This window comes from Anoplopoma fimbria, chromosome 24 (assembly GCF_027596085.1).
Source record: "Anoplopoma fimbria isolate UVic2021 breed Golden Eagle Sablefish chromosome 24, Afim_UVic_2022, whole genome shotgun sequence".
NCBI classification, from domain to species: domain Eukaryota; kingdom Metazoa; phylum Chordata; class Actinopteri; order Perciformes; family Anoplopomatidae; genus Anoplopoma; species Anoplopoma fimbria.
The window spans coordinates 1,496,953-1,521,859 of NC_072472.1; the positions used below are offsets into that span (position 1 = coordinate 1,496,953).

At 40.4% G+C, this 24,907-nt stretch overlaps 1 protein-coding gene and 2 non-coding genes across 3 annotated transcripts; 2 read left to right on the forward strand and 1 right to left on the reverse strand.

Moving 5' to 3' along the window:
- Window positions 1-715: 715 nt before the first annotated feature.
- Window positions 716-787, reverse strand: trnaw-cca (transfer RNA tryptophan (anticodon CCA)). The gene has a single exon. It is a non-coding gene; the product is annotated as a tRNA-Trp (tRNA).
- A 224-nt stretch (window positions 788-1,011) lies between these two features.
- On the forward strand, window positions 1,012-1,083 carry trnae-cuc (transfer RNA glutamic acid (anticodon CUC)). The gene has a single exon. It is a non-coding gene; the product is annotated as a tRNA-Glu (tRNA).
- A 1,540-nt stretch (window positions 1,084-2,623) lies between these two features.
- On the forward strand, window positions 2,624-15,064 carry st6gal1 (ST6 beta-galactosamide alpha-2,6-sialyltranferase 1). Its single transcript, XM_054626474.1, has 9 exons — window positions 2,624-2,688; window positions 4,648-4,735; window positions 10,981-11,187; window positions 12,253-12,621; window positions 12,720-12,984; window positions 13,162-13,259; window positions 13,545-13,646; window positions 13,746-13,920; window positions 14,785-15,064. Exons 2-9 carry the CDS (start codon window positions 4,724-4,726, stop codon window positions 15,054-15,056), a joined length of 1,500 nt encoding a protein of 499 aa, XP_054482449.1. The 5' UTR covers window positions 2,624-2,688; window positions 4,648-4,723; the 3' UTR covers window positions 15,057-15,064.
- The last annotated feature ends 9,843 nt before the right edge of the window (window positions 15,065-24,907 follow it).

Below are 24,907 nucleotides of genomic sequence, written 5' to 3' on the forward strand. Positions count from 1 at the left end.
TAAACAAGTTTGTCAGCTGATTTATCGATCGACTGTTTGTATTGTCGATTAATCAATTAAATGTCTTTTAATTAAACGATCGACTGTTTGTATTGTCGATTAATCAATTAAATGTCTAATTGTTTAATTTTTTTGTGCAATAATCTTAATTTGTAAAGTAACTAAATTATATATTTTTCCCTCTGAGGTGTAGTTGTGTGGAAGTATAGAAAAAAACTCAATTGTGTACATAATGTACAGTACTTAGAGTAAACAAATACATAATTAAAGTAAGTCTTAATGTACTTCAAATGTGTACATAAGTACAGTATTTCTTTTTTTACTGATTTATTTCTCCATTAACCGATTGACGATTTCTCGATTTCTCGATTAATTGATTAATTGTTTCATAATTTTTGTGCAAAAGTCTTAATTTGTAAAGTATTTAAATATATATATATATTTTTCCCTCTGAGGTGTAATTTGTGTGGAAGTATAGAAAAAAACTCAAGTAAATGTACCTCAAATGTGTACATAATGTACAGTACTTAGAGTAAAGAAATAAAGAATTAAAGTAAATATGAAGTATTCACCGATACTTTAGGTTCGGCTGTGAACAATCTGAATACTTCCTCCACCACTAGAGTATTTCTATTATATTTCATATTTTTTGTTTATTAGTATCCCTGTTGGATCAAAGTAACAAAAAACAAACATTAACAAAAGAAAAAAGGTTTGACCCCGACGTGATTTGAACACGCAACCTTCTGATCTGGAGTCAGACGCGCTACCGTTGCGCCACGAGGTCCTTCAATGCTGTCTGACTTCTCAGGAATATAAACATGGTTCATATATATAAGTATAATAAAAGGCATCCACGGAACCACTGTCCAGTCTGAGAGCACGTCAAGGGGACGAAAGTGACTTATCTGGCTTCCATAACCGAGTTCTGCTCTCCGCCAATGAATGAAGAGGTGGAGCTGAAACGTGAGTGCACTTTATATACGATGATGTCATCACGCTGCGTGTGCCTCCCTGGTGGTCTAGTGGTTAGGATTCGGCGCTCTCACCGCCGCGGCCCGGGTTCGATTCCCGGTCAGGGAACTGCTCTTTTGCTCCTGGAAGGCTTATATTGCATGCATTTATGTTTACATTTCATTGTTTTATATATATATATAAAAAATATATCGCTTTCAATCATTGCTATCTGCAGATTTACAGTCTTTATAAATGATTATAATGTGTATAACATTTGAATATCTTATTTTGTTGTATTTATTACTAGATCTTTATCTTGGTCCTACATCTTAACATTGATTCTTGCATTGCTTAATGTACATTTGCCCTCTGGGGATCAATAGTCTTATATTATATGCTTTTATAAACACTTAACTGTGCAACATAATCACATTTTAATTAAGCAATTAATGATTTAGCTCCCTGTCTGTTTCTGCTGTGCATCTCCATCTCCATCTTCCCTCCTCTGCAGAGACATTGCGTGTCTTGGATGCTGCAGAGAGTTAAGCAAAACAGGGCTGGATATCAGGTGATATCTGCTCCCTTCAGAATAAAATACATGAAAGAGGACGAGGTCATTATGTGAAAGAACATGTGCATGTATGAGATGTAGTGGGGCAGTAATATTGTAGAACTAAATATGTATAATAATAATATATATAATAATAATAATAATTAATAATAATAATAATAATATATGTACTTAAATACAGATATTCACAATTAATAAAGTATGTCAAGGATGAAAATTAAATAAAAAGAATAAATGTGAATGCATGCTGAAATAAGTACATAATTCAATTAATACATTTTAGGGATTTATGTTTATATGAATAATGTGAAAGAGAGTGAGAGAGAGAGAGAGAGAGAGAGAGAGAGAGAGAGAGAGAGAGAGAGAGAGTGAGAGAGAGAAGAGAGACACAGAGATATAGTAGAGAGAGAGACACACAGAGAGAGTGAGATAGACAGAGAGAGTGAGAGAGACACAGAGAGAAAGAGAGTGAGAGAGAGAGAGAGAGAGAGAGAGAGAGAGAGAGAGAGACACACAGAGAAAGAGAGAGAGTGAGAGAGACAGAGAGAGAGAGAGAGAAAGAGAAGACAGAGATGAGAGAGAGAGTGAGAGAAAGAGAGTGAGAGAAAGAGAGAGAGAGAGACACAGAGAGAAAGAGAGAGAGAAAGAGAGAGAGTGAGAGAGAGAGACAGAGAGAGAGAGTGAGAGAGAGAGAGAGAGAGAGAGAGAGAGTGAGAGAAAGAGAGTGAGAGACACAGAGAGAAAGAGAGAGAGAGAGAGAGAGAGAGAGAGAGAGAGAGAGAGAGAGAGAGAGAGAGAGAGAGAGAGAGAGAGAGAGAGAGAGAGAGAGAGAGAGAGAGAGACACTTAGAGAGAGAGACAGAGAGAGAGAGAGAGAGAGAGATTCCAGATGACCTCTGAACATCAGACTAATCAAAGCATCATTATTTCTATTCATGCACTTTTTTTTATTACATTACATAAGAAAGAAACAAGTTAACAAGCCACCTCCCGCTCTTATTTTGAAAAGCACCGGACGGAAACGCTCCATGCTCTCTGTCTCCAGCTGCAGAGAGAGAGAGAGAGAGAGGAGGGAGAGAGACATAGAGAGAGAGCGGAGAGGCATGGCGGCGGGGACAGCCTGCTCGGGACCGACGTGAAGAGGAGCATCACCTAAAGCAGGTCAGCTACATCCGGGTCACACAGGAGGACATGCATGAGGAGGACACACAGGGATGAGGATCACCATCAGCTGATGGATCACATGGACACCTCAGTGGTCCTCATGAGAGGGGGGGGGGGGGGAGAGAGAGAGAGAGAGACAGAGAGAGAGAGACATAGAGAGACATAGAGAGAGAGAGAGAGAGAGAGAGAGAGAGACATAGAGAGAGAGACATAGAGAGATAGAGAGAGAGATAGAGAGAGAGGGAGAGAGAGAGAGAGAGAGACATAGAGACATAGAGAGAGAGGGACAGAGAGAGAGAGACAGAGAGACAGAGAGAGAGAGAGAGAGAGAGAGAGAGAGACAGAGAGAGAGAGAGACAGAGAGAGAGAGAGAGAGAGAGACATAGAGAGACATAGAGAGAGAGAGAGAGAGAGAGAGAGAGAGAGAGAGACAGAGAGAGAGAGAGAGAGAGAGACATAGAGAGAGAGAGATAGAGAGAGAGAGAGACATAGAGAGAGAGACATAGAGAGAGATAGAGAGAGAGAGACAGAGAGAGAGAGAGAGAGAGAGAGAGAGAGACATAGAGACATAGAGAGACATAGAGACATAGAGAGAGAGAGACATAGAGAGAGAGAGAGACATAGAGAGAGAGACATAGAGAGAGAGGTAGAGAGAGAGAGAGAGAGACATAGAGAGACATAGAGAGATAGAGAGAGAGAGAGAGAGATAGAGAGAGAGAGAGACATAGAGAGACATAGAGAGACATAGAGAGAGAGAGAGAGACAGAGAGAGAGAGACATAGAGAGACATAGAGACACAGAGAGAGAGACATAGAGAGACATAGAGAGAGAGAGACAGAGAGAGAGAGACATAGAGACATAGAGAGAGGGAGGAGAGACATAGAGAGAGAGAGACATAGAGAGAGAGAGAGAGAGAGAGAGGGGAGAGAGAGAGACACATAGAGAGAGAGAGAGAGAGAGAGAGAGAGAGAGATGGAGAGACACAGAGAGAGAGAGACATAGAGAGACATAGAGAGAGAGAGAGAGAGAGAGAGAGAGAGAGACATAGAGAGACATAGAGAGACATAGAGAGAGACATAGAGAGACATAGAGAGAGAGACATAGAGAGAGAGAGAGACATAGAGAGACATAGAGAGAGAGAGAGAGAGACATAGAGAGAGAGAGAGACATAGAGAGACATAGAGAGAGACATAGAGAGACATAGAGAGACATAGAGAGAGATATAGAGAGAGAGAGACATAGAGAGACATAGAGAGAGAGATAGAGAGAGAGAGACATAGAGAGACATAGAGAGAGAGAGAGAGACATAGAGAGACATAGAGAGAGAGTCAGCTTCAGTCAGAGAAGCTGAAGGTCAGCGGTGATGAAACGAGTTAAAGTTAATAATGAGTTAAATGTTTAGAGATCGATACTGAACCTGTGGATACGATACGTTAGATGAACATGTGAAGAGAGGAATAAAACTGCCATTATTCTAAAAAAACTACAGGAAATATTAAAAGTTAGGAATCAGATGACATTTCTTTTCAAAGTAAGAATCTTAGCATGAAGTTTTTTGGGGTAAAAAGTACTTCCCAAAGTATCACTGTACCGATAACTCCCAGTCATTGATTTAAGAGAACGTTTACATTTAAAATTAACTACAATCTTAAATATGAATCATGCCAAGAAAGTAGCATGAAAAGAAAGTACTCACTGAAAAGTACAAATCACTTGTACTTAAGTACAGTACTAGAGAGACCTAAAAACATAAGAAAAAAAAGGGGAAATAACAAGTAAAATGCTATTTTTTTGAAAATACATATTCACTCGGAATGTGTTAATGAGCTTCTGTTTTTTATTTAAGAGCACTTGAGGAGTAACTTTTATTTTAAAGTTTAAAAGAAGAAGTGAAATATTTAAATCCGTGCCGAGAGCTGACTGTGTTTACATGTGAACACATATCTCCGTCCACAGAGGCGATGAGGAGGAACCTGAAGGCAGCAGCCCGTTTCTAAGCAACAGCAGCACAGCGTGTGGTACCGCACACACCATGGGCTACAAGGTAAACTCACCAGAGAGTAGTAGTACGCAGATCCTTCACGACAGCACAAGTACTAATACCACACTGCAAGTACAACAGCTGCAATCAAAACATTGCTAAAGTGAAAGTATATTCATTTAATTAAAAGTATTGATTGATCAGTAAAATGTTTTACCTTGGCTAGTTTCATCTACAGGAGAAGTACAACATGTACCTCTGAGGTGTAGTACAGTAAAAAGTACAATATATACCTCTGAGATGTAGTACAGTAAAAAGTACATTTACCTCTGAGGTGTAGTACAGTAAAAAGTACAACATGTACCTCTGAGATGTAGTACAGTAAAAAGTACAACATGTACCTCTGAGATGTAGTACAGTAAAAAGTACAACATTTACCTCTGAGGTGTAGTACAGTAAAAAGTACAATATGTACCTCTGAGATGTAGTACAGTAAAAAGTACAATATGTACCTCTGAGATGTAGTACAGTAAAAAGTACAATATGTACCTCTGAGATGTAGTACAGTAAAAAGTACAATATGTACCTCTGAGATGTAGTACAGTAAAAAGTACAATATGTACCTCTGAGATGTAGTACAGTAAAAAGTACAATATGTAGATGTAGTACAGTAAAAAGTACAATATTTACCTCTGAGATGTAGTACAGTAAAAAGTACATGTACCTCTGAGATGTAGTACAGTAAAAAGTACATGTACCTCTGAGATGTAGTACAGTAAAAGTACAGTAAAAAGTACATATACCTCTGAGATGTAGTACAGTAAAAAGTACAGATGTAGTACAGTGTACCTCTGAGATGTAGTACAGTACAAAGTACATGTACCTCTGAGATGTAGTACAGTAAAAGTACATGTACCTCTGAGATGTAAAAAGTACAGTAAAACAGTAAAAAGTACAACATGTACCTCTGAGATGTAGTACAGTAAAAAGTACAACATGTACCTCTGAGATGTAGTACAGTAAAAATGTACAATGTAGTACATAAAAGTACAATATTTACCTCTGAGATGTAGTACAGTAAAAAGTACAACATGTACCTCTGAGATGTAGTACAGTAAAAAGTACATGTACCTCTGAGGTGTAGTACAGTATAAAGTACAACATGTACCTCTGAGATGTAGTACAGTAAAAAGTACAACATTTATGATTTACTTGCCATTAAAGTAGAGAACAAGATATTCAGCTGGATTCGGCTCTCTGATTGGTCGAAAACATAAATGTCACGCTGCAGCCGACAGCAGCCAACCAATCAACGGGCTCCGTGGTTTGATTCAGAGCTTTGCTGCTGCTGACACACACACACACACACACACACACACACACACACACACACACACACACACACACACACACACACACACACACACACACTCCCTCTCACACACCAGGCCAGATCACACACACACTACCTTTTAATCTTGGGTAGTTTATGGCTCCATAAACCCATGCATAATTCACACACACACCTCTGGCTGCCTGTGTGTGTGTGTGTGTGTGTGTGTGTGTGTGTGTGTGTGTGTGTGTGTGTGTGTGTGTGTGTGTGTGTGTGTGTGTGTGTGTGTGTGTGAAGTCAGGGGATTTAGGGTGACATCTTTAAGCAGATATCGGGTGACGACATCTGTCCGAAGCTGTGAAGCTCGTTCAGGCGTCACATCTCTCCACAGCTGTGTGAGAAACATTCAGCTCTAATGTGCTGATATTGATTCAAAGCTGCTTTAATAGAGATCTATATATATATAGATATATATAGAGATATATATATATAATAACGGTATGTGTCGTGACTTTAAGGGGCTTTCAGCTCGTTGTTTATCCGCGGTTCACACTTTCAGAGATAAGCCACAGTTCACTTCTCACGTACGACACTTATCTGTGATAATTTTGCATCAATATGTCACAATATTGCAACAGAGGTCGCGTTTGACTTTTTTCACCCAGTGGTCCAATCGCAAACACCAACCGTCACATGTGGTGTTTGGGAAGAACACCAAGAAGGTTTGGGAAGATAAGGCCCCTTCCTTTATAAGATAAGATAAGGTAAAATAAGATAATCCTTTATTAGTCCCGCAGCGGGGAAATGTACAGGATTACAGCAGCAGAGAGGATAGTGCAAAACAAGAGACATAGTAAATACAAATAAAAAACACAAGATCAAAACAAGTATTATAAATAAGCAAATGAGCAATAAAAACAGTAAAAAACAGTAAGAACAGTAGAGATCCACAGTACAAATATATATACAGACAGAAATTATTCTGCCTGCTCTGACCCTTTTTGTAAAGTGCGTTAGTGTGATCAGTCCAGTCCAGTTTATCGTTTAAGTGAACACCCAGATATTTATCATATATTCAGTATCATAGCAACCAAAGCGCCTCAGCTGAAAAAAGAAACGAATAACGCGGCACACAGGTATGTCCTTTTAAAACCATCATCTTTGTCAATTAAAAAAGCAACATTATACCTAATAATAAGGCAGAATATTAAAGGAATATTTATACAACACAACAAAAAAATGGGCTAAAATATTCTAACTTAAACTATTCATACAGGCAGAGGCATAAAGTTTGCCGTCTTGGTTCGGACTATGGAACCTCTGTTCTATCGTACACTACAGTGTTTATGTTTAATATGTTTGTTTGTATTGAGCTCAGCAGGGCACCAACATGATATTCATCGTATTGAACTGTGCAGATGGCTCCTTCCTTCAACTGAAGCAAAGTGGAAGCAGCTGTTTCCGCCTAAAAAATATCTCTGAGTTCAATCACTGAAAACTCCGTCTTCCGTTTCCGTCGTCTTTTCTGTCACTGCTTTCTGTCTCAGCTGGAGGGGCGGCAGGTTCAGGGGGTTTAACTTCATTTCTAATTCCTAAAAAGTTTCATGACATAATCTTTTGGTTTCAGCCTCTTTATTATGAAGCTTTTCATGCTTTTTTTTTTTTAGAGTTTTTGTTTGAAGACGTTCATTTGGTAAGTTATGACAGGCACCTGTCATTATTTATGACATTGTTTAGACAAAAGCTGACGCAGCTAATGCCGATGAAATCATTTCTTAACATTAAAATAAACAATTTTGATGATTGATTAATAGTTAAAATCATATCTGAAATGTCTCATCAATATATATTGATATGTTTTACTTATCTCACAAAACATGCACATAAAAAACAGACATCTGCCATTTGTCCGTTCCTACAACATGAACCAGCATCAAAACAGGAAGTCAGTTGTAAAGTATTAAAGCCCGCCTCTTGTTTGATTTAAATTGAGAATATTTTTTATTGTATTTGTCTAAAGAAAGAGCGACGGGTCTCGGTGTGACAATAATCTGAATACCGTTGAGGTTTGTGCTGTTGGTGAGAACAAAGAAGCAATCACCGCAGGCTTTTTTCACTATTTTCAGACTTTTCACAGGACAATCAATAAATCAATACTGGAAATAATCGTTACTTGCAGCCCTAGATTAATATTCAGATTGATTGGTTGATTGATTGAAACCCTCCAGTCGTGTTTGAATCAAGTGATATTGATGGAAAAATGTCAACAAACAAACAAACAGTTTGTCCTCCAAAAACTGACAAGTTGCTCTTTCAGCGGTGAAACAGGGATTTGTTTATGTGAAGTGTTCAGATCAAAGTGGTGACGTTCTTCATGTTTCAGCAGAGTGGAGCTCGTTGGGCCTCAGGCTGTGATCAGAGCAGCTGCTGTATGTTTAGAAATAACACAGCAGGAACATATTGAGCATATTGATAACTGAGCACATACTGGATGTGTACTAATGGACGCCGGGTTGGGTTTCTGGTTAGATTGAATCAAATCCTGGTTCAGATTTATCCATTTTCTGGTGGCAGTCGGCGAAGCAAAGAGGCTACTTCCTCAGATTTATAATGCTGTTTTCAGGGGAAACACCTCGTCACAGCTAAGCCCAGATTGTATGCGAGTGTTTCAAGGACCTTATCTTCACCTATGGGGGCCTATAAGTCGACGAAAAAACAAGTCTGATTTAGGAAGCCTGTCAATGATAGAATAAAGAACAGTGCATTGAGGCAGCATTCTTCTACCTGCTGCTGTAAACGCTGAGTCATGTTAGACCACCTTCCCTTCCTGCAGGGATTTATCTTGACTTAGTCATTAGATTTCACTGTAACACTGCTGTTTTCTAGCCTCACTTTTCCGCACAGGGCTAAAGAAAGATGGTGGATAAAATGTCAGTTTTTGCAGAGAAAGAGTTTACCAAGACAGCCCAACACTGTCCAGAGCCTCCGGTCGAATCTCATCCACTCCTGGCGCTTTGCAGCTGAAGAGCTTTTTAACGACCTCAACGACCTCCGCCAGGCATATGGACGAGACTTCCCCTGAGTCTTCAGACTCTGCCTCTTCCACAGAGGACGTGTTGGTCGGGTTCAGGAGTTCCTCAAAGTGTTCTTTCCACCGCTCGACAATATCCCCAGTCCGGGTCTGCAGTTCTCCCCCCCCGCTGAGCACAGCCTGAGAAAAGCCCTGTTTCCCCTTTCTGAGTCCTCTCACGGTTTGCCAGAACTTCCTTGAGGCCATTCGAAAGTCCTTCTCCATGGCCTCCCCGAACTCCTGCAACCGCCGCAGCTGCAGCCCTTCTGGCCAACCGGGACCTGCCTGCTGATTCAGGAGACCCCTGGGCCAGCCAAGCCTGAAAGGCCTCCTTCTTCAGCTTGACGGCCTCCTTCACAGCTGGTGACCACCAGCGGGTTCTCGGATTGCCGCCACGACAGGCACCGATCGCCTTCCGACCACAACTTCTAGCAGCAGCTTCCACAATGGAGGATCTGAACATGGCCCACTCGGATTCCATGTCCCTGCACGAGAACTTATTCCGGAGGTGGGAGTTGAAGACCTTGGATCCTCAGCCAGACGTTCCCAGTTCACCCTCACTACACGTTTGGGTTTGCCGGGTCTGTCTGGGTCTGTTCACCTCACAATCAGAACAAAAAGGTCACATCTACAAATGAAATAGAAATTGGCATGATCTCGTTCCTGATCTTAAGAGGATGAACCCTCTGGATTTAAATAACCTCATGACCTTTCCCTTTAAAGCCACCTTAAGGATAAACTTTAATCTTTCACTTTTCTGATCACAACCGATTTCCTCTTTTTTTCTTTTCCTTCACATTCTTTTTTTTATTATTAAGTGGTCATTAAATATTATGTCACCAGATGTGCTAAAGCAACACTGTTCGCCAGCCTCGTTTACTCCGTTAATGGACTTCCTCCATTTCCCTCGTTTTATTTCTCTGTTCAGGCCTCGCTCGCCCCTCCTCTTTTTCCATCCTCTAATGAATCAAGCCATCTTCCTCCTCCTCCTCCTCCTCCTCCTCCTCCTCCTCCTCCTCCTCCTCCTCCTCCTCCTCCTCGCTGTTTCCCCCTGATTTCACCCATCACCCGAGGCGGTGATGGCATGCTCCCATGTCCTTATTCTTCTTGTTTCACGTTCAGTATTTAAAGGGAAAGACTCAGTGGGAATATTTCATCTTGTGTTTGAAGGATGTAGTTCATATTAAAATGTTTGTTTTAAATTACAAACAGTATTTCCTCACTCACATCTAGTGGTAATATAGAGATACAGATGAGCTTAAAGGCTCAGTTCTATGTTTAGTCACGACAAGCAACATCTTTGAAAAGCTAAATTTGGGGTGGGGCTATAACGACTATTTCCTCAATTGATTAACTGTTTAATCTATAAAATGTCAAACAAGTTGTGGAAAACATAATTTCTCAAAGCCCAGGTCGACGTATTTCAGTTCCTACAACCAAAGTTATTCAGTTTATTATCATAAAAACCTACAAGAAAATATTCACATTTGGAAACATTTTCAGACTATTTACTTAATAATTTCATTGACTTAATTGTTTAAACTCTATTAAAAATATTGATTATAGCTGCTTTAAATAAAACTAACAGCAGCAAATGTAACCTCACTCAGTTCTCGTCACTTTTAATTGAAAAATTCAAACCTGTAAACAAGGTAAAAAAACGTAGTAAAATGTGAATGGTGTAAACTAAACACTGAAACATTTTCAATTGCATATATGAGTTGCCTTATAGTAACGTTTGAATTAATTAGAACAATTTATATGTTTGTTCTCAGTTTAAACTTCCTCTTTTCAGTAATTTTAATTTGTTTTGTTGTTGGCGTGCCATGGTGATTTGATTTATTTGATTCATTTCAGAAGTTTGGAAAGACTTACCGCACAGTGACCTGTGAATGTCCTCTGCAGATCCCCGGGGCGGCGATGGACAGGGTCAGCCTGCTGTGGCGCCTGAGGCGTCGGGCTCGCCGTGGCGTCCTCTGCATGTCCTTCTTCTGCATCTCAATGGCTCTGCTTTACGCCATCTGTGCCGAAAACAGCGTGCCCGTCACCGACGCCATCTTCGGGGTCCGGGCGCGAACCCGGGCTCAGCCTCGTACACACTCCGTCATCAAGGTCTGTCGCCATGTTTCACCGCCACGTTGGTTCTGAAACCAGCAGATGTTTGCTGAATGTTTATCAAGCATCCCAGAATCACTCCGGGAGTCACGCTAGACGTTAATACAGACTAGAGATTTATTACTGACAGAAGGACGACTCCTAGGTCAGTCAACGCTTAAACATGACAATAATGTTGAAATATATATATAAAAAATGTGTTTATTTAAAAGTGTTTTCGATGGATTCGGGTCCTTATCTTGACATTTTAGTGCAAAGTATTTGAATCCTACATATTGTGTTATAAACATGCATATGGACTGACTCTACTGGTTGAAATCTTGCTATTTCAATTACCCGACTAGCAATTATTTAGCTGACAAATATCCACATGTGGCATTTAAACTCAAATTCAGAAATGTTCCTAAAAGTTAAAACTATTTTGTCACTTTAACAAACCCTTTACAGCAATCTTACATTACCATGATCTTAACATAGTCAGCATGAGAGCGAATAAAATGAGCAATTAGCATACGCTGTTTGAAATGGTAACGGCTATCATGAACGGTGAATTAAACAGTCAGATTCAAAAGTATAGTCTGGCTTAGTGATAAAGCAACGTAGAGTAGTTCATGCAGTGCTTCTGAAACGGTAGCATGAAAGCATGGTGGAATTAGCAAGATAGCTAGTAAACTAGATTTACTAAATTAGTCAAATTTAACTTAATGCTTCATCCCCAAACTCTTGTCACAACGTAGGAAAGCACATTCCTATCATCAGGATTATCAGTTAGTCATCAGTCCCGTATCAGCTGCATTTTCCTTGTTTCGGGGAGGATTCTGTTTTTGCCAAAATTAGGGTTTTAATAAGTTCAGCTTCATCAAGAGTCCCAAAAACATCCCTCCTCCTGCTAACAGGACTCCTCTGAAACTCTCCTAAACATCAGCACATATCGGAGTGAGTTCCTCAGTTAGGACAATTGATCGATTAGGAGTGATTTCCTTCTCTGAGATGCTTGATGAATTCGGGATCTGGGTGTTTGACCTACAGGACTTGACCTTGTCGTCCCTCTGACTCACACAGGTGCTGCGAGGCGGAGCCAAGCCCATGTACATCGACCCCCAGAAGCTCCCGGGGGTCGTCCCAGGTGACCCTCACCGTCCGATCCCCGTCCTCTCCTCTCCAAACCAAACCCACGAAGCCGTGGACTCCACGCCAAAGCGGAAGCCGAAAGAGCGGGAGCACCCCGGGTTTTTCGCCCGGCTGCTGCCACGCCCCTTCACACGTGCGCTGGAGACCCTGTTCGGTGGTCGCAGGAGGGGAGAGATGAGTGGCAGAGTAGGGGAGGCGGAGTTCTTCGGGCCTCACGGGCTTTTGGGAGAGGTGTGGGATGACGAGATGTCCAGTAGCATGCTGGGAAGCAGACTGAGGAAGGTGGTGCAGAACTATCAGGTGAGACTGAACTATACATATATCGTCATAATTCTGACTTTTTATCATCTCTCTATTTTGTCCCTGATCGTCTTCTGTGTCTTCTGTTTTTCTGTCAGGCGATGAATAAGTACGGCGTGGAGTTCTCCGGTCCTGGCGGTGTGTCCAGCAGGCCCAAGCTGAGCGGTCCCAAGCTTCTCTGCGAGCTGAAGGACAAGACAGAGGTCATGACTTTGACCCCTGACCTCCAGCCCTTCTCGGCGCTGCCCTGGGCCGCCCAGCTGCCAGAGAAGCCGCTGACCTCTGACCTCGGGCCGTACCGGAGCTGCGCCGTGGTGTCGTCTGCAGGGTCGCTCCGCTACTCCGGACTTGGCAAAGAGATAGGTGTGATCATTGTCATGTTATTGAACGCTTTATTTAACCTCTAAAGGAACTCTTTAATGAAAGAAATCTTTTAAACTAAACCTGAACCTGAACTTTCCAGAAAATAACAGACACTGCTTTGCATCAATAACGTTTCACTTCTCCTAAATAAACGTTATTACCGTTGTTAAATTACAGACTCTCACGACGCAGTGCTGCGCTTCAACGCCGCGCCGACCACCGGCTACGAGAAGGATGTCGGTTCTAAAACCACGATCCGCCTCATCAACTCACAGGTGAACACGCCGACCCGATAAAGGACACAAAGATGTCAAGAAACGATTTCTACTAAAAGGGAAAAGGTCAAAAATGAAGTGTGAATTCTCATTCTCTCGCCATGTTTTCGCTTCACTGACAAAAACAATAAAAAAAGTTTATTACTAATCAGTGAAGTCAAAGGCTTCTTAATAAACACTTGGTTTATTGAAGATGATTGCTTAAGATTCTTTTATGTAATGAGCTAGGAGTCAGTGTGTATGTAATGCATTTTGATTTTAAATGAATGTTGATTTATCTTGTAGGTGATGGCGTCTGATGACCATCGTTTCCTGTCCAGCTCTCTGTACAGCTCAGGTGCTCTGGTGGCCTGGGACCCCGCCCCCTTCTCCGCTGACCTCACTCAGGTGACGTTTACATACAAGCTAGAAGGTCGTACCTTTTATCGCTATAACTGAACGTTGTTGATAAAACCCTGCTCCATTTTACTACGTGTCCCCCTCCAGTGGTACAACAGGACAGACTACCCCATCTTCACCCAGTACCAGAGATACAGGAGGCTCCATCCCATGCAGCCCTTCTACATCCTGCACCCTCGCTTTGAGTGGCAGGTCTGGCAACGAATACAGGACAACATGGCTGAGCCCATCCAGAAGAACCCGCCCTCCTCCGGCCTGCTAGGTATGTAAAAATCATCAACACTCTCACTCAAACACAGTAGAAAATACAACGAACAAATTAAAAGACAGTAAAGAAATACAGTAGAGGATGGGGGGGGAAATGCAGGAGAGAACGGTAAAGAAACGCAATAAATAACAAAAGAAATATAGTAGATAACTGTAAAAAATAAGGCATTAGACGACAGTAAAGAAACGCTTTAGAGGACAGTAAAAGGACGCAAAAAAATACATTAGAGGACTGATAAGAAACGAAGTAGAGGACGGGGGAAAAAAGACATACGAGGACGGTAAAGAAACGCATTAAAGAACGGTAAGGAAGCCCATTAGTAGACGGTAAAAAAGGTACGAGAAGACGGTAAAGTAACGCATTAGAAGACAGTAAAGAAATGCATTAGAGGATGGTAAGAAAGGCAGGAGAGAACTGTAAAGAAAGGCAGAACTGTACAGTAAAGCAACTTGGAGAAACTGGACATTTAAAAAAACACAATATAGAACAGAAAAGTAATATAGTAGAGAACTGTAAAACAATAAGGCATTAGACGACAGTAAAAATACGATAATTAATAAAATAATAGGACTGTTAAGAAAATACATATTAGGACAGTAAAGAAATGCATTAAAGAACTGTAAGGAAGCGCATTAGAGGAAGCTAAAGAAATGCACTAAAGGACAGTAAAAAAAACGCATTAGAGGACGGTAAAAAACGTAGGAGAAGAGTGTAAAGAAACTCCGTAGAGGACGTTAAAACCCAGTAGGGGACGGTAAAGAAACACAGTAGAGGACAGCTCAGAATTCCGACCTTTACTGTAAACTACTTTGTTTTCATATTATAAACCTGCTCTCCTCTGCCTCGTGTCCCGCCCAGGAACCGTCCTGATGATGTCGCTGTGCGAGGTGGTGCACGTCTACGAGTTCCTGCCGTCCCGCAGGAAGACGGAGCTCTGCCATTACTACCAGCGGTTCTACGACGCCGCCTGCACGCTCGGCGCCTACCACCCTCTGCTGTACGAGAAGAACCTGGTCAAACGGATGAACCAGGGGTCCGACCGCGACATCTACAACCACGGGCGCGTCACGCTGCCTGGGTTCGGAAAGCTGAACTGCACCCAGGCTGCTGGAGGTTTAATCAACCACTGACTGGGACATACAGCAGCAGTGAAGCACATAAACACACACACACACACACACACACACACACACACACACACACACACACACACACACACACACACACACACACACACACACACACACACACACATATATATGACGCAAAGCAGAACCCTGCATGACAACACGTAAACAAGAGGACAGACGCATGAGCACTTCATTCACACTGCCGAAAGAAAGGAACGCTGTGCAACTCGCTATAAATATTACATGTTGTTATGACAGGCTGTAAACACACACACACACACACACACACACACACACACACACACACACACACACACACACACACACACACACACACACACACACACACACACACACACACACACACACACGAGTCCAATCAACTGATTGATGTGCCTGCTGTTCACACATACATATACTTATGAGGACGTTCCACAGATAATCCCTGTTCATCAATGAAACCAACCTTTTAAAAGGACCATACTGCAGTTTTTTTTTTTAAATCCTGTTTACGTTTAAGATTTTCTGTAAAGTACAAAAAATTCTAATTAATCTAACTAATGGAATAGCTTAATTTGTTTTATAGACCAGAAATCAACAACGTGTTGGTGCAACTCCAAGTAGTGTCTGACTTCCTGTCTGTTGCTCTTTGCTCCATGCTCATTGGTTCCTACTGAAGACGTAAATCTTCAAAAACTAAAAATATACAGTTTAATCTCAGTAATCCCCTAAAACAGCTGGTTAATCAAACAAACAGGAGGAAATGTATCGCAGTGTTGGAGCGACATCTCCGGAAACGTTTCTCGTTTGGCTTTGATGTAACGGACATTTATTTTTATGTAAAAGTGAAATTCCAGCTTGAGGTATAAACCATTTGTAGTTCATTGGAGTAAAACATGTAAACATTTGCGGTATGGTCCTTTAACCTAATACGGATCTTAATCCTTAACCAAAGTCTTACCACACAGACCTGTACAGAAAGGGCCTTTACCTTTAGTGTATATACTGTTACATATTCCACTGTGAGGCGCTACTCTCATTCTTCCACTTCCATTTTTTGACTTTTACTTTGAAACCGAATCACAACAGTGATTAAGTTCTTTCTTTGTTTGGTGGTTTAGAGTCTAGATCGGTTTCTGGATCAGTTTTTCACTGCCGCCACTGCTTCCCTTAGTCATACTGAGGACCAATCTGATTCTGTGCTGCTCAGTTTGAAATTAGCGCATAAAGAACTACAATCATATAGCACTTATGTTTAGGAATAAGACGGATATTACAGGTGCTTTGCTTTAGTTTTATATGTTTTTATGTGACTTGAATTTTAGTTTGGGGAATATTTTACAGCCCTATTTTCAGGGCTTGAAAAACCCTCCTTCAAGCAGCATTTTTGTCTTGACTCGATGTCGGCTGTTTCCTCTAAATGTGATTGTATTTGTTCCCAGACTGTTAAGTATCGTCCACGACACACAACAGGAGCCTGTGAGAAAGAGGACGCCCACATTAAGATGGTTGAATTTTATCTCTCTTCTCCCCAAAAATGAGTTGTTGTGGAAGCAGTCTGAGAGCAAACACAAATAACAAATGGAGGTAAACATCCATCCATCCATTTTCCGTAACCTGCTTATCCAGTTAAGGGTCGCAGGGTGCTGGAGCCGATCTCAGCTGTCAATGGGTGAAGGCAGGGTTCACCCTGGACAGGTCGCCAGTCTGTCGCAGGGCAGGAGGTAAACATCCTCAAAATAAAACGACAACTCATAAAATATACAGGTGACAAGTGACTCAAACACCTGTCAGATCTGTGAAATGAGCTCTTAAATAAGATGCAACATGTGAATCAAGACCGCTTTGTCCTATGTTGCTAAGCTAAGACACACATAATCTGTTCTAGATTCACAGAGACGAAACTTTTCGCTTCTCACCCGATCCTGAGATGAGAACACAAGAGAACCAGAGGATTTCACTAAAGAATGACTGAACCTTTAAGAAACCTGCTGATGAATGTCTCGTGACACACACACCGCACTGAATCTATTTATTGAAGATAAATACTTCCTGCAGACGACTCTTATCCATCCAGTGATCCAACAATCCAGTAAAAAAAAACTAAAAAAAACTACAACTTAAAATAGACAAACAAAAGTTTTGTACCCACGTTGTCAAACCTGTAACAACCTGTTCCTAATAGTCTTTTTATAATTCTTATATAGTGTATATAATATTTCAGTAACACATTTAGGAGGACGGTCTTTAGTGTGATTCTGTGACTCAGCCATGTCAAGCAGAACTAGAGTTTTACTTCTATAAGTATCTGTATTCACACGTTTTGTTGTGGAAAAAATACATTTCATTAAACAATAAATACACCATACCATTCATATATCCATACATTGACACCCGGCTCAATTTGAGGTTTTTAAATAATAGTTTGCTGCTTTGCTGACAGTTATTAAAGAAGATTGATACCACCCTAAATATGTAGCTGGAGCCAGGGGTAAGAATTAGCTTAGCTTAGCATAACGACTGGAAGCAGGTGGAAACAGCTAGCCTGGCTCTGTCCAATGGTAAAAGAAAACGCTCTCCGCCAAGGAGGTTATGTTTTTGGTTGGGTTTGTTGGTCAGCAGGATCACGGTGAAACGCTGGCAGGAATTCCCATGAAAGGAACATTTTGGGTCCGAATCGAAAGCGTAGTTTTTACTTTCGTAAACATGGCGAGATTGGGCAAGGCCTTGGCGGAGGTCTGCGCTCTTCAAGTGTCCTTCTAGTTAACACATATCTTGTTTGTTTCAACTTTTGCACAAAGAAATCTTGGAGAGAATTGTGTTGGACTGTTAGCTGCTTCCAGGCTTTATGCAAAATGAAGATAATCCACCATCTGGCTTCTGTTTAAGATTAAATGGACAAAATCTAGAATGGCATAAATAGTTTGTGCTAGCGCTGCTAGCATGAAACAGAAGCGGCTTCTATTAGCTAGCCTGTTGACCTTCAGTCATGAGTGCTATGGTCATACATTATTGAGAAAATGAACACATTTTTCTTCATATTTTCCGCCTCCGTGTGTGAAAAACATTTCAGAAAGTAAAACTCCAGTCCGCCCTCGCTTCTGTTTTTTTGTCAGTATCACAGTAAAGATCTGCCTCGAGGATATTATGACTTTTATTATATTATTACCAACGCATGTGTAGCAACAGGAGAAACATTCTACATCTCTGATAAACAGAGAAATGATCCGCATGGTACGATGTCTGCTTTTATCCCATAATTTATCTTCACTAAACGTGACGTAGAACATGCATATTGTTATTAGCATGCAAACGACGACAATGAGCCTGGATTAGACAGCTCGGGTACGACTCTCCTTAGAGATTGGATGTTATGTGTCTAAGGATGAACTGGTTCAACATTTAGAGCTGGATTATCAATCTATCAGTCCCAGGTTGACCACATGTCCAAATGTTTTGGTAATTTGATTAACTTTTAAGGAAATTGCTCCACTAAAGTGTCCTGCGTTGTTCAGTAAAGCTGTGCAATGTTATTAGTTGTTCCGATACCGAAACCATAAATGCCTCAGATACATTCTACAACGCTGGATAGGGTGTCAGCGAGTATGTGAGTCTAGATACAGATCTGATATCATGTTATTATCATGATTATTCAGCTGGCGTAAATCTGTGTTGAAATCAGCAGGAGGAGAGATAGTTAACGTTAGCTGCAGTCCAGCTTGGCTAAATAACGGAGCTAACAGCTAACGTTAACGGAGGATGCATTGAGTTACATTATGATGCGTTCAAGCTTTGTTAATAGAGTATAAATGCATATTGAATGAAGGTAAATTAAACCTTTATCATTATGTGTTTAATTGTAATCTTGTACAATTTTTGTACTTGAATAAATCCAGTTGTTTGAAGGAGATTTTCTCACATATAAAATAGTTATAAGAGAGGGAATTATGACCGGTTTAACTTTCTTTGTCTTTAACAAAAGTACTCGGTATCGGCAGATATTCAGGTCTCAGGAAGGCAAAAATGGTATCAGAACATCTCTAATTTCATTCACTCTCTCTGCACTAAAACATGCATTTTGTTTGCTATGTATCGTTTACTCAACCAGTTTTAGAGTCGATTTATAGCCAGCATTTAGATGGCTATAAAGTCAAATGTATTTGCATTCCTTTACATACTTTAACACCTTTATATTGGTTTACCTTTGATTGTGCTCTCATGGTTTATACTCCTAAATAAAGATGTGCGATCAAATTACCACAAACCTGGGACCAGGTAGTGTTAATCCAGATTAAGAGTACTGTCTGGTTGGTTTACCATATTGACCCAAATATAAAACAGATTTTGGGACAAACCATTTTTTGCCTTAAAAAGCCACAAGCTTGACTGTAGGCTCTCAGTGATGTTCAGATATTTGGATATTTGGGTCAATATGGCCGATGTTTCGAGTTTCACCTCAGTCTTAAACTGAATGAAGCAAGAAATGGCTCCATTGTTGTTTTTCTAATCATTTCAGTTTCATGTTTTTAACCAGAACTTTATTGTTTATTCAGGAGAAAAACACTTGAATAATTGGTCATTGCATTTTAGAAGAAAACTAAGAGAACATGTTTCTCCCTATGCAGTTGCACTCTACTTGTCTCAACTCCTGCTCGCTTAATTAATGTGAAACATTTTTATTTTATCTTACAGATTTTACTCTTCTTTGCCTTTATCCTTTTGATTTCTGAAAGAGTTTTGGTTAAGTTGTTGAATTTGTTTTTTACGTGGTTGATTGTATTTATTTTTTCTTACTTATTTCCCCTCCTCTGTGTTGTTGGAATCTGCACACAAATTAAAAGAACAAATATGTTTTCATCTTTCATAAAAACGTACAATTGACTTTTGAAACCATTTCACATTATTAAGAAATGATCTGTTATTTAGGGCAAACATTTCCATCAGTACCATTATTTGGTTGTGGAACATCAAATGCCAAATGTACAGTTAGCCGGTCAAAGGTTGGATGGGATTGTCAGTCCAACACCTTGATGCAGACTCAAATATATCAAACACGTTTGGATGGATTGCCATGACATTTTCTGCAGACATTCATGGTCTTCAGAGGATGAACTGCACTACCTTTGGTCAACCTCTGACTTTTCCCACTAGCTCGACCATGAGGTTAACATTTGGGGTTTTGATTGAATTGTCTAAACAACTGTTGGATGGATTGCAATGAAATTTTCTGCGGACATTCACGGTCCTCAGAGGATGAACTGTAACAACTCTGGTGATCCTCTGACTTTTCCTCTAGCTCAACCAAGAGGTTAACATTTGGGGTTTTGACTGAAATATCTCAACCACGGTTGGATGGACTGCCATGACGTTTTCTGCGGACAGTCATGGTCCTCAGAGGATGACTTGTAATAAAGTTTGTTCATGATCACATACCTGCAAAATTGATGACATGCCCATCAGCCTCAACTGTACTCTGCGCACCCTGCTAGTTTGCATGCTAGCACGCTAAATTATGATAATCATGCTACCTGCTAAATAGCCGCATGTTAGCATCACTGTTGTGACGTTAGCATTTAGCTGTGCAGCCACACAGGGAAGATAGCATGCCTGCAGACTCTTTAGTCTTGTTTTCTGGTGAATTTCCTTTTCTTTTTCAAATTTCTAAAACTTGATTAGCCAGTTTAACCAGTGCTGAAGTTAGCTTTATTATGAAGGATCCCCACTGATTTAACGTCCCCACTCCCTTATTTTTCCATTTCACATTCATAAAGACTTTAAAACAAAGGACATGCTTCCTCTCTGGTTTTATAATGTTGTATTTCTAACCCTGCATGCATGAGATTCCAGAACCAATGCTGTAAAAGTCAAGCTTCTGTTGAATTATTATTATTATTATTATTATTATTATTATTATTATTATTATTATTAATGTTGTATTTTGAGGATTCCTCATTGTTTTACAAATGCTGTTAGTAAACTGTTTTCTTTGGTTATTGACTTTATGTTCCAGGTGTCACGTCAGCCATTTTGTCTGAGCAGGAAGTTGTGACAATCACACGTCTGGATGAACAAAATATATGTATTTAAAACTCAAAGAACTGAGGCCATCAGCCAATAAATATCTGAAAACAAAAATACTCCAGAAATCATTCTTAAAGAGTATACAGAAGATAAAACTACTGAAGATTTAAAAATAAAAAAAAACATATATATATTTTTTTGCATATAAAGTTGTTAAATACTAAGAACAACCCCAGGGTTCTCTTCAGCACTGTAGCCAGGCTGATAGAGAGTCACAGCTCTGTTGAGCCGTGTATTCCTATAAACCTCAGTAGTAGTGACTTCATGAACTTCTTTAATGATAAGATTCTAACTATTAGAGAAAAAATTAATAATCTACTGCCCTCAACCAGTACCGATCGATCCACAGCTGTAGAACCTGAAATATATTTAGATGGCTTTTCTCCCATCGACCTTCAACAATTGACTTTAACTATTTCTAAGTCTAAACCTTCCACCTGTCTCTTAGACCCGATTCCGACTAGGCTGCTTAAGGAAGTTTTACCTTTAATAAGCAATTCCTTATTAGAAATTATCAATCTGTCTTTACTAACGGGCCATGTACCACAGGCCTTCAAACAAGCTGTAATTAAACCTCTTCTTAAGAAACCTACTCCTGATCCAGAGGTGTTAGACTATATCTAACTAGACCTATATCTAACTATAGACCTATATCTAACTATAGACCTATATCTAACTATAGACTATATCTAACTATAGACTATATCTAACTATAGACTATATCTAACTATAGACTATATCTAACTATAGACCTATATCTAACTATAGACTATATCTAACTATAGACCTATATCTAACTATAGACCTATATCTAACTATAGACTATATCTAACTATAGACCTATATCTAACCTTCCGTTCCGCTCTAAGATCCTTGAGAAAGCAGTAGCAAATCAGCTGTGTGACTTTATGCATAACAATAGTTTATTTGAGGATTTTCAGTCAGGATATAGAATGAATCATAGCACAGAGACGGCACTGGTGAAAATTACCAATGACCTTCTAATAGCTTCAGACAAAGGACTTGTCTCTGTACTTGTATATTGTTAGACCTTAGTGCTGCATTTGATACCATTGACCATCAGATCTTATTACAGAGACTGGAGCATCTTATAGGCATTAAAGGAACCGCACTTGCTGGTTTTAGTTGGTTTAAGTCGTATTTATCAGACTGATCTCAGTTTGTATATGTAAACAATGAAACCTCAATGAAAACCAAAGTCAGTCACGGAGTTCCACAGGGGTCTGTTCTTGGACCAATTTTATTCACCTTATATATGTTTCCTTTAGGGGATATTATCAGAAAACACTCAATAAACTTTCATTGTTATGCAGATGATACCCAGTTATATCTATCGATTAAGCCAGACAAAACTAACCATTTCTCTAAACTTCAAGCATGACTTAAGGACATAAAAACCTGGATGACCTGTAACTTCTTGATGTTAAACATCAACAAAACTGTTATTCTACCAGGCCCAGATCACCTTCGAAATCAATTATCTAACGATATAGTTTCTCTAGATGGCATTGCTCTAGCATCCAGCACTATCGTTAAGAACCTCAGAGTTATCTTTGACCAGGATCTGTCTTTTAACTCTTATATAAAACAGATCTCAAGGACAGCCTTTTTTCATTTACGTAACATTTCGAAAATCAGGCAAATCCCGTCTCAAAGCGATGCAGAAAAACTAGTTCATGCATTTGTTACCTCTAGACTAGATTACTGTAACTCCTTATTATCAGGCTGCTCTAATAAGTCTCTTAAATCTTTACAGTTGATCCAGAATGCTGCAGCACGTGTTCTAACAAAAACTAAGAAAATAGATCATATTACTCCAGTATTGGCTTCTCTGCACTGGCTCCCTGTTAAATCAAGAATAGAATTTAAAATTCTTTTACTTACCTACAAAGCTCTAACTGGCCAGGCACCGTCTTATCTTAAGGAACTTATAGTTCCATATTACCCAACTAGAGAGCTGTGCTCAATCAATGCAGGGTTACTTGTGGTTCCTAGAGTATGTAAAAGTAGGATGGGAGCCAGAGCCTTCAGTTATCAGGCTCCTCTTCTGTGGAACCAGGTTCCAGTTTCAGTCCGGGGGGCAGACACACTCACCACTTTTAAGAGCAGGCTTAAGACCTTCCTTTTTGATAGCGCTTATAGTTAGGGCTGGTTCAGGTTCGCCTTGGTCCAGCCCCTCTAGATATGCTGCTATATGCCTAGACAGCCGGGGGACTACCTAGGATACACTGAGCTCCTCTCTCCTCCTCTCTCCCTCCTTCTTTATGTATTAATCTCCTATTTATGCACATTACTGATTTTGCTTCTTCCCCGGAGTTCTTGTGCTTTCTCGCCTCGCAGGTTCCCAGGAATCGGGGTTATATTTGGACTGTCATCGTGCCACCTACTGAGGCCCTGCTGACACCCACTACTACTACCACTATCATTATTAGTCACATTACTATTATTATTGCCTGTACTATTACGCTTATTGACTTGCTTGTACCCTGGAGTCTTTGTGCTTTCTCGCTTCGCAGGCTTCTATAAATCGTGGCTGTACCTGGACCGTGGTCGTGCATCCTGCTACGGCCCTGCTGACACCACTGCTACCACCATTATTATTATTAGTCACATTACTATTACTATTACCTGTACCATTAAGCATATTCAGCTTTGCTTCCACCCTGAAGCCCTTTTTGCTTTCTCGCTCTGCAGGTTTCCATGAATCGTTGTGGTACCTGGACCATGGTCCAGGTGCCTCCTGCTGTGAGCCGACTAACACCCACTGCTACTTCGATTATTATTATTAATCACATTACTATCCCTATTTCATAATTATAATTCTACGATAATAATTGCTGCTGTTATTATAAGTAGTCTTATTATATTTTTATGTCATATACATTGAATGTGTTGTATCTCTTATTTTATTCTGTAATCATTTTGACTTCTATACATTGAATGTGTTGTATCTCTGTTATGTTGTTCATTCTGTACACATGACATCTATTGCATTCTGTCCATCCTGGGAGAAGGATCAGAGGATGTGAGGGTTGGACAGAGGATGTGAGGGTCTAAGGACAGAGGATCCCAGAGGATGTTCTTCCAGAGGATTTTAAGGACTCCAGAGGATGTGTTAAGGACAGGGATGTTTTTAAGGACAGAGGATGTGAGGGTTTAAGGACAGAGGATGTGAGGGTCGAGTGAGGATGTGAGGGTCTAAGGACAGAGGATGTGAGGGTTTAAGGACAGAGGATGTGAGGGTGTAAGGACAGAGGATGTGAGGGTCTAAGGACAGAGGATGTGAGGGTGTAAGGACAGAGGATGTGAGGGTCTAAGGACAGAGGATGTGAGGGTGTAAGGACAGAGGATGTGAGGGTGTAAGGACAGAGGATGTGAGGGTGTAAGGACAGAGGATGGATGGACAGAGGATGTCTAAGGACAGAGGATGTGAGGGTGTAAGGACAGAGGATGTGAGGGTGTAAGGACAGAGGATGTGAGGGTGTAAGGACAGAGGATGTGAGGGTCTAAGGACAGAGGATGTGAGGGTGTAAGGACAGAGGATGTGAGGGTGTAAGGACAGAGGATGTGAGGGTCTAAGGACAGAGGATGTCTCGTGTACAGATTGTAAAGCCCTCCTAGGCAAATTTGTAATTAGTGATTCTGGGCTATACTAAATAATTGAATTAAAAATGTGCTTAATTTGTGTACATATGTTTTAGAAAATCCAAATGTATGCATGTTTAAAAAAAAAAAAAATGAAAAAGTTA

What these genes read in the sequence shown, in the direction of transcription:
- st6gal1 (XM_054626474.1), top strand. An exon ending in AGGTGGTGCAGAACTATCAG is followed by an intron (nt 12,622 to 12,719) that starts GTGAGACTGAAC and finishes TTTTTCTGTCAG; the next exon opens with GCGATGAATAAGTACGGCGT. An exon ending in GCCCTCCTCCGGCCTGCTAG is followed by an intron (nt 13,921 to 14,784) that starts GTATGTAAAAAT and finishes TGTCCCGCCCAG; the next exon opens with GAACCGTCCTGATGATGTCG.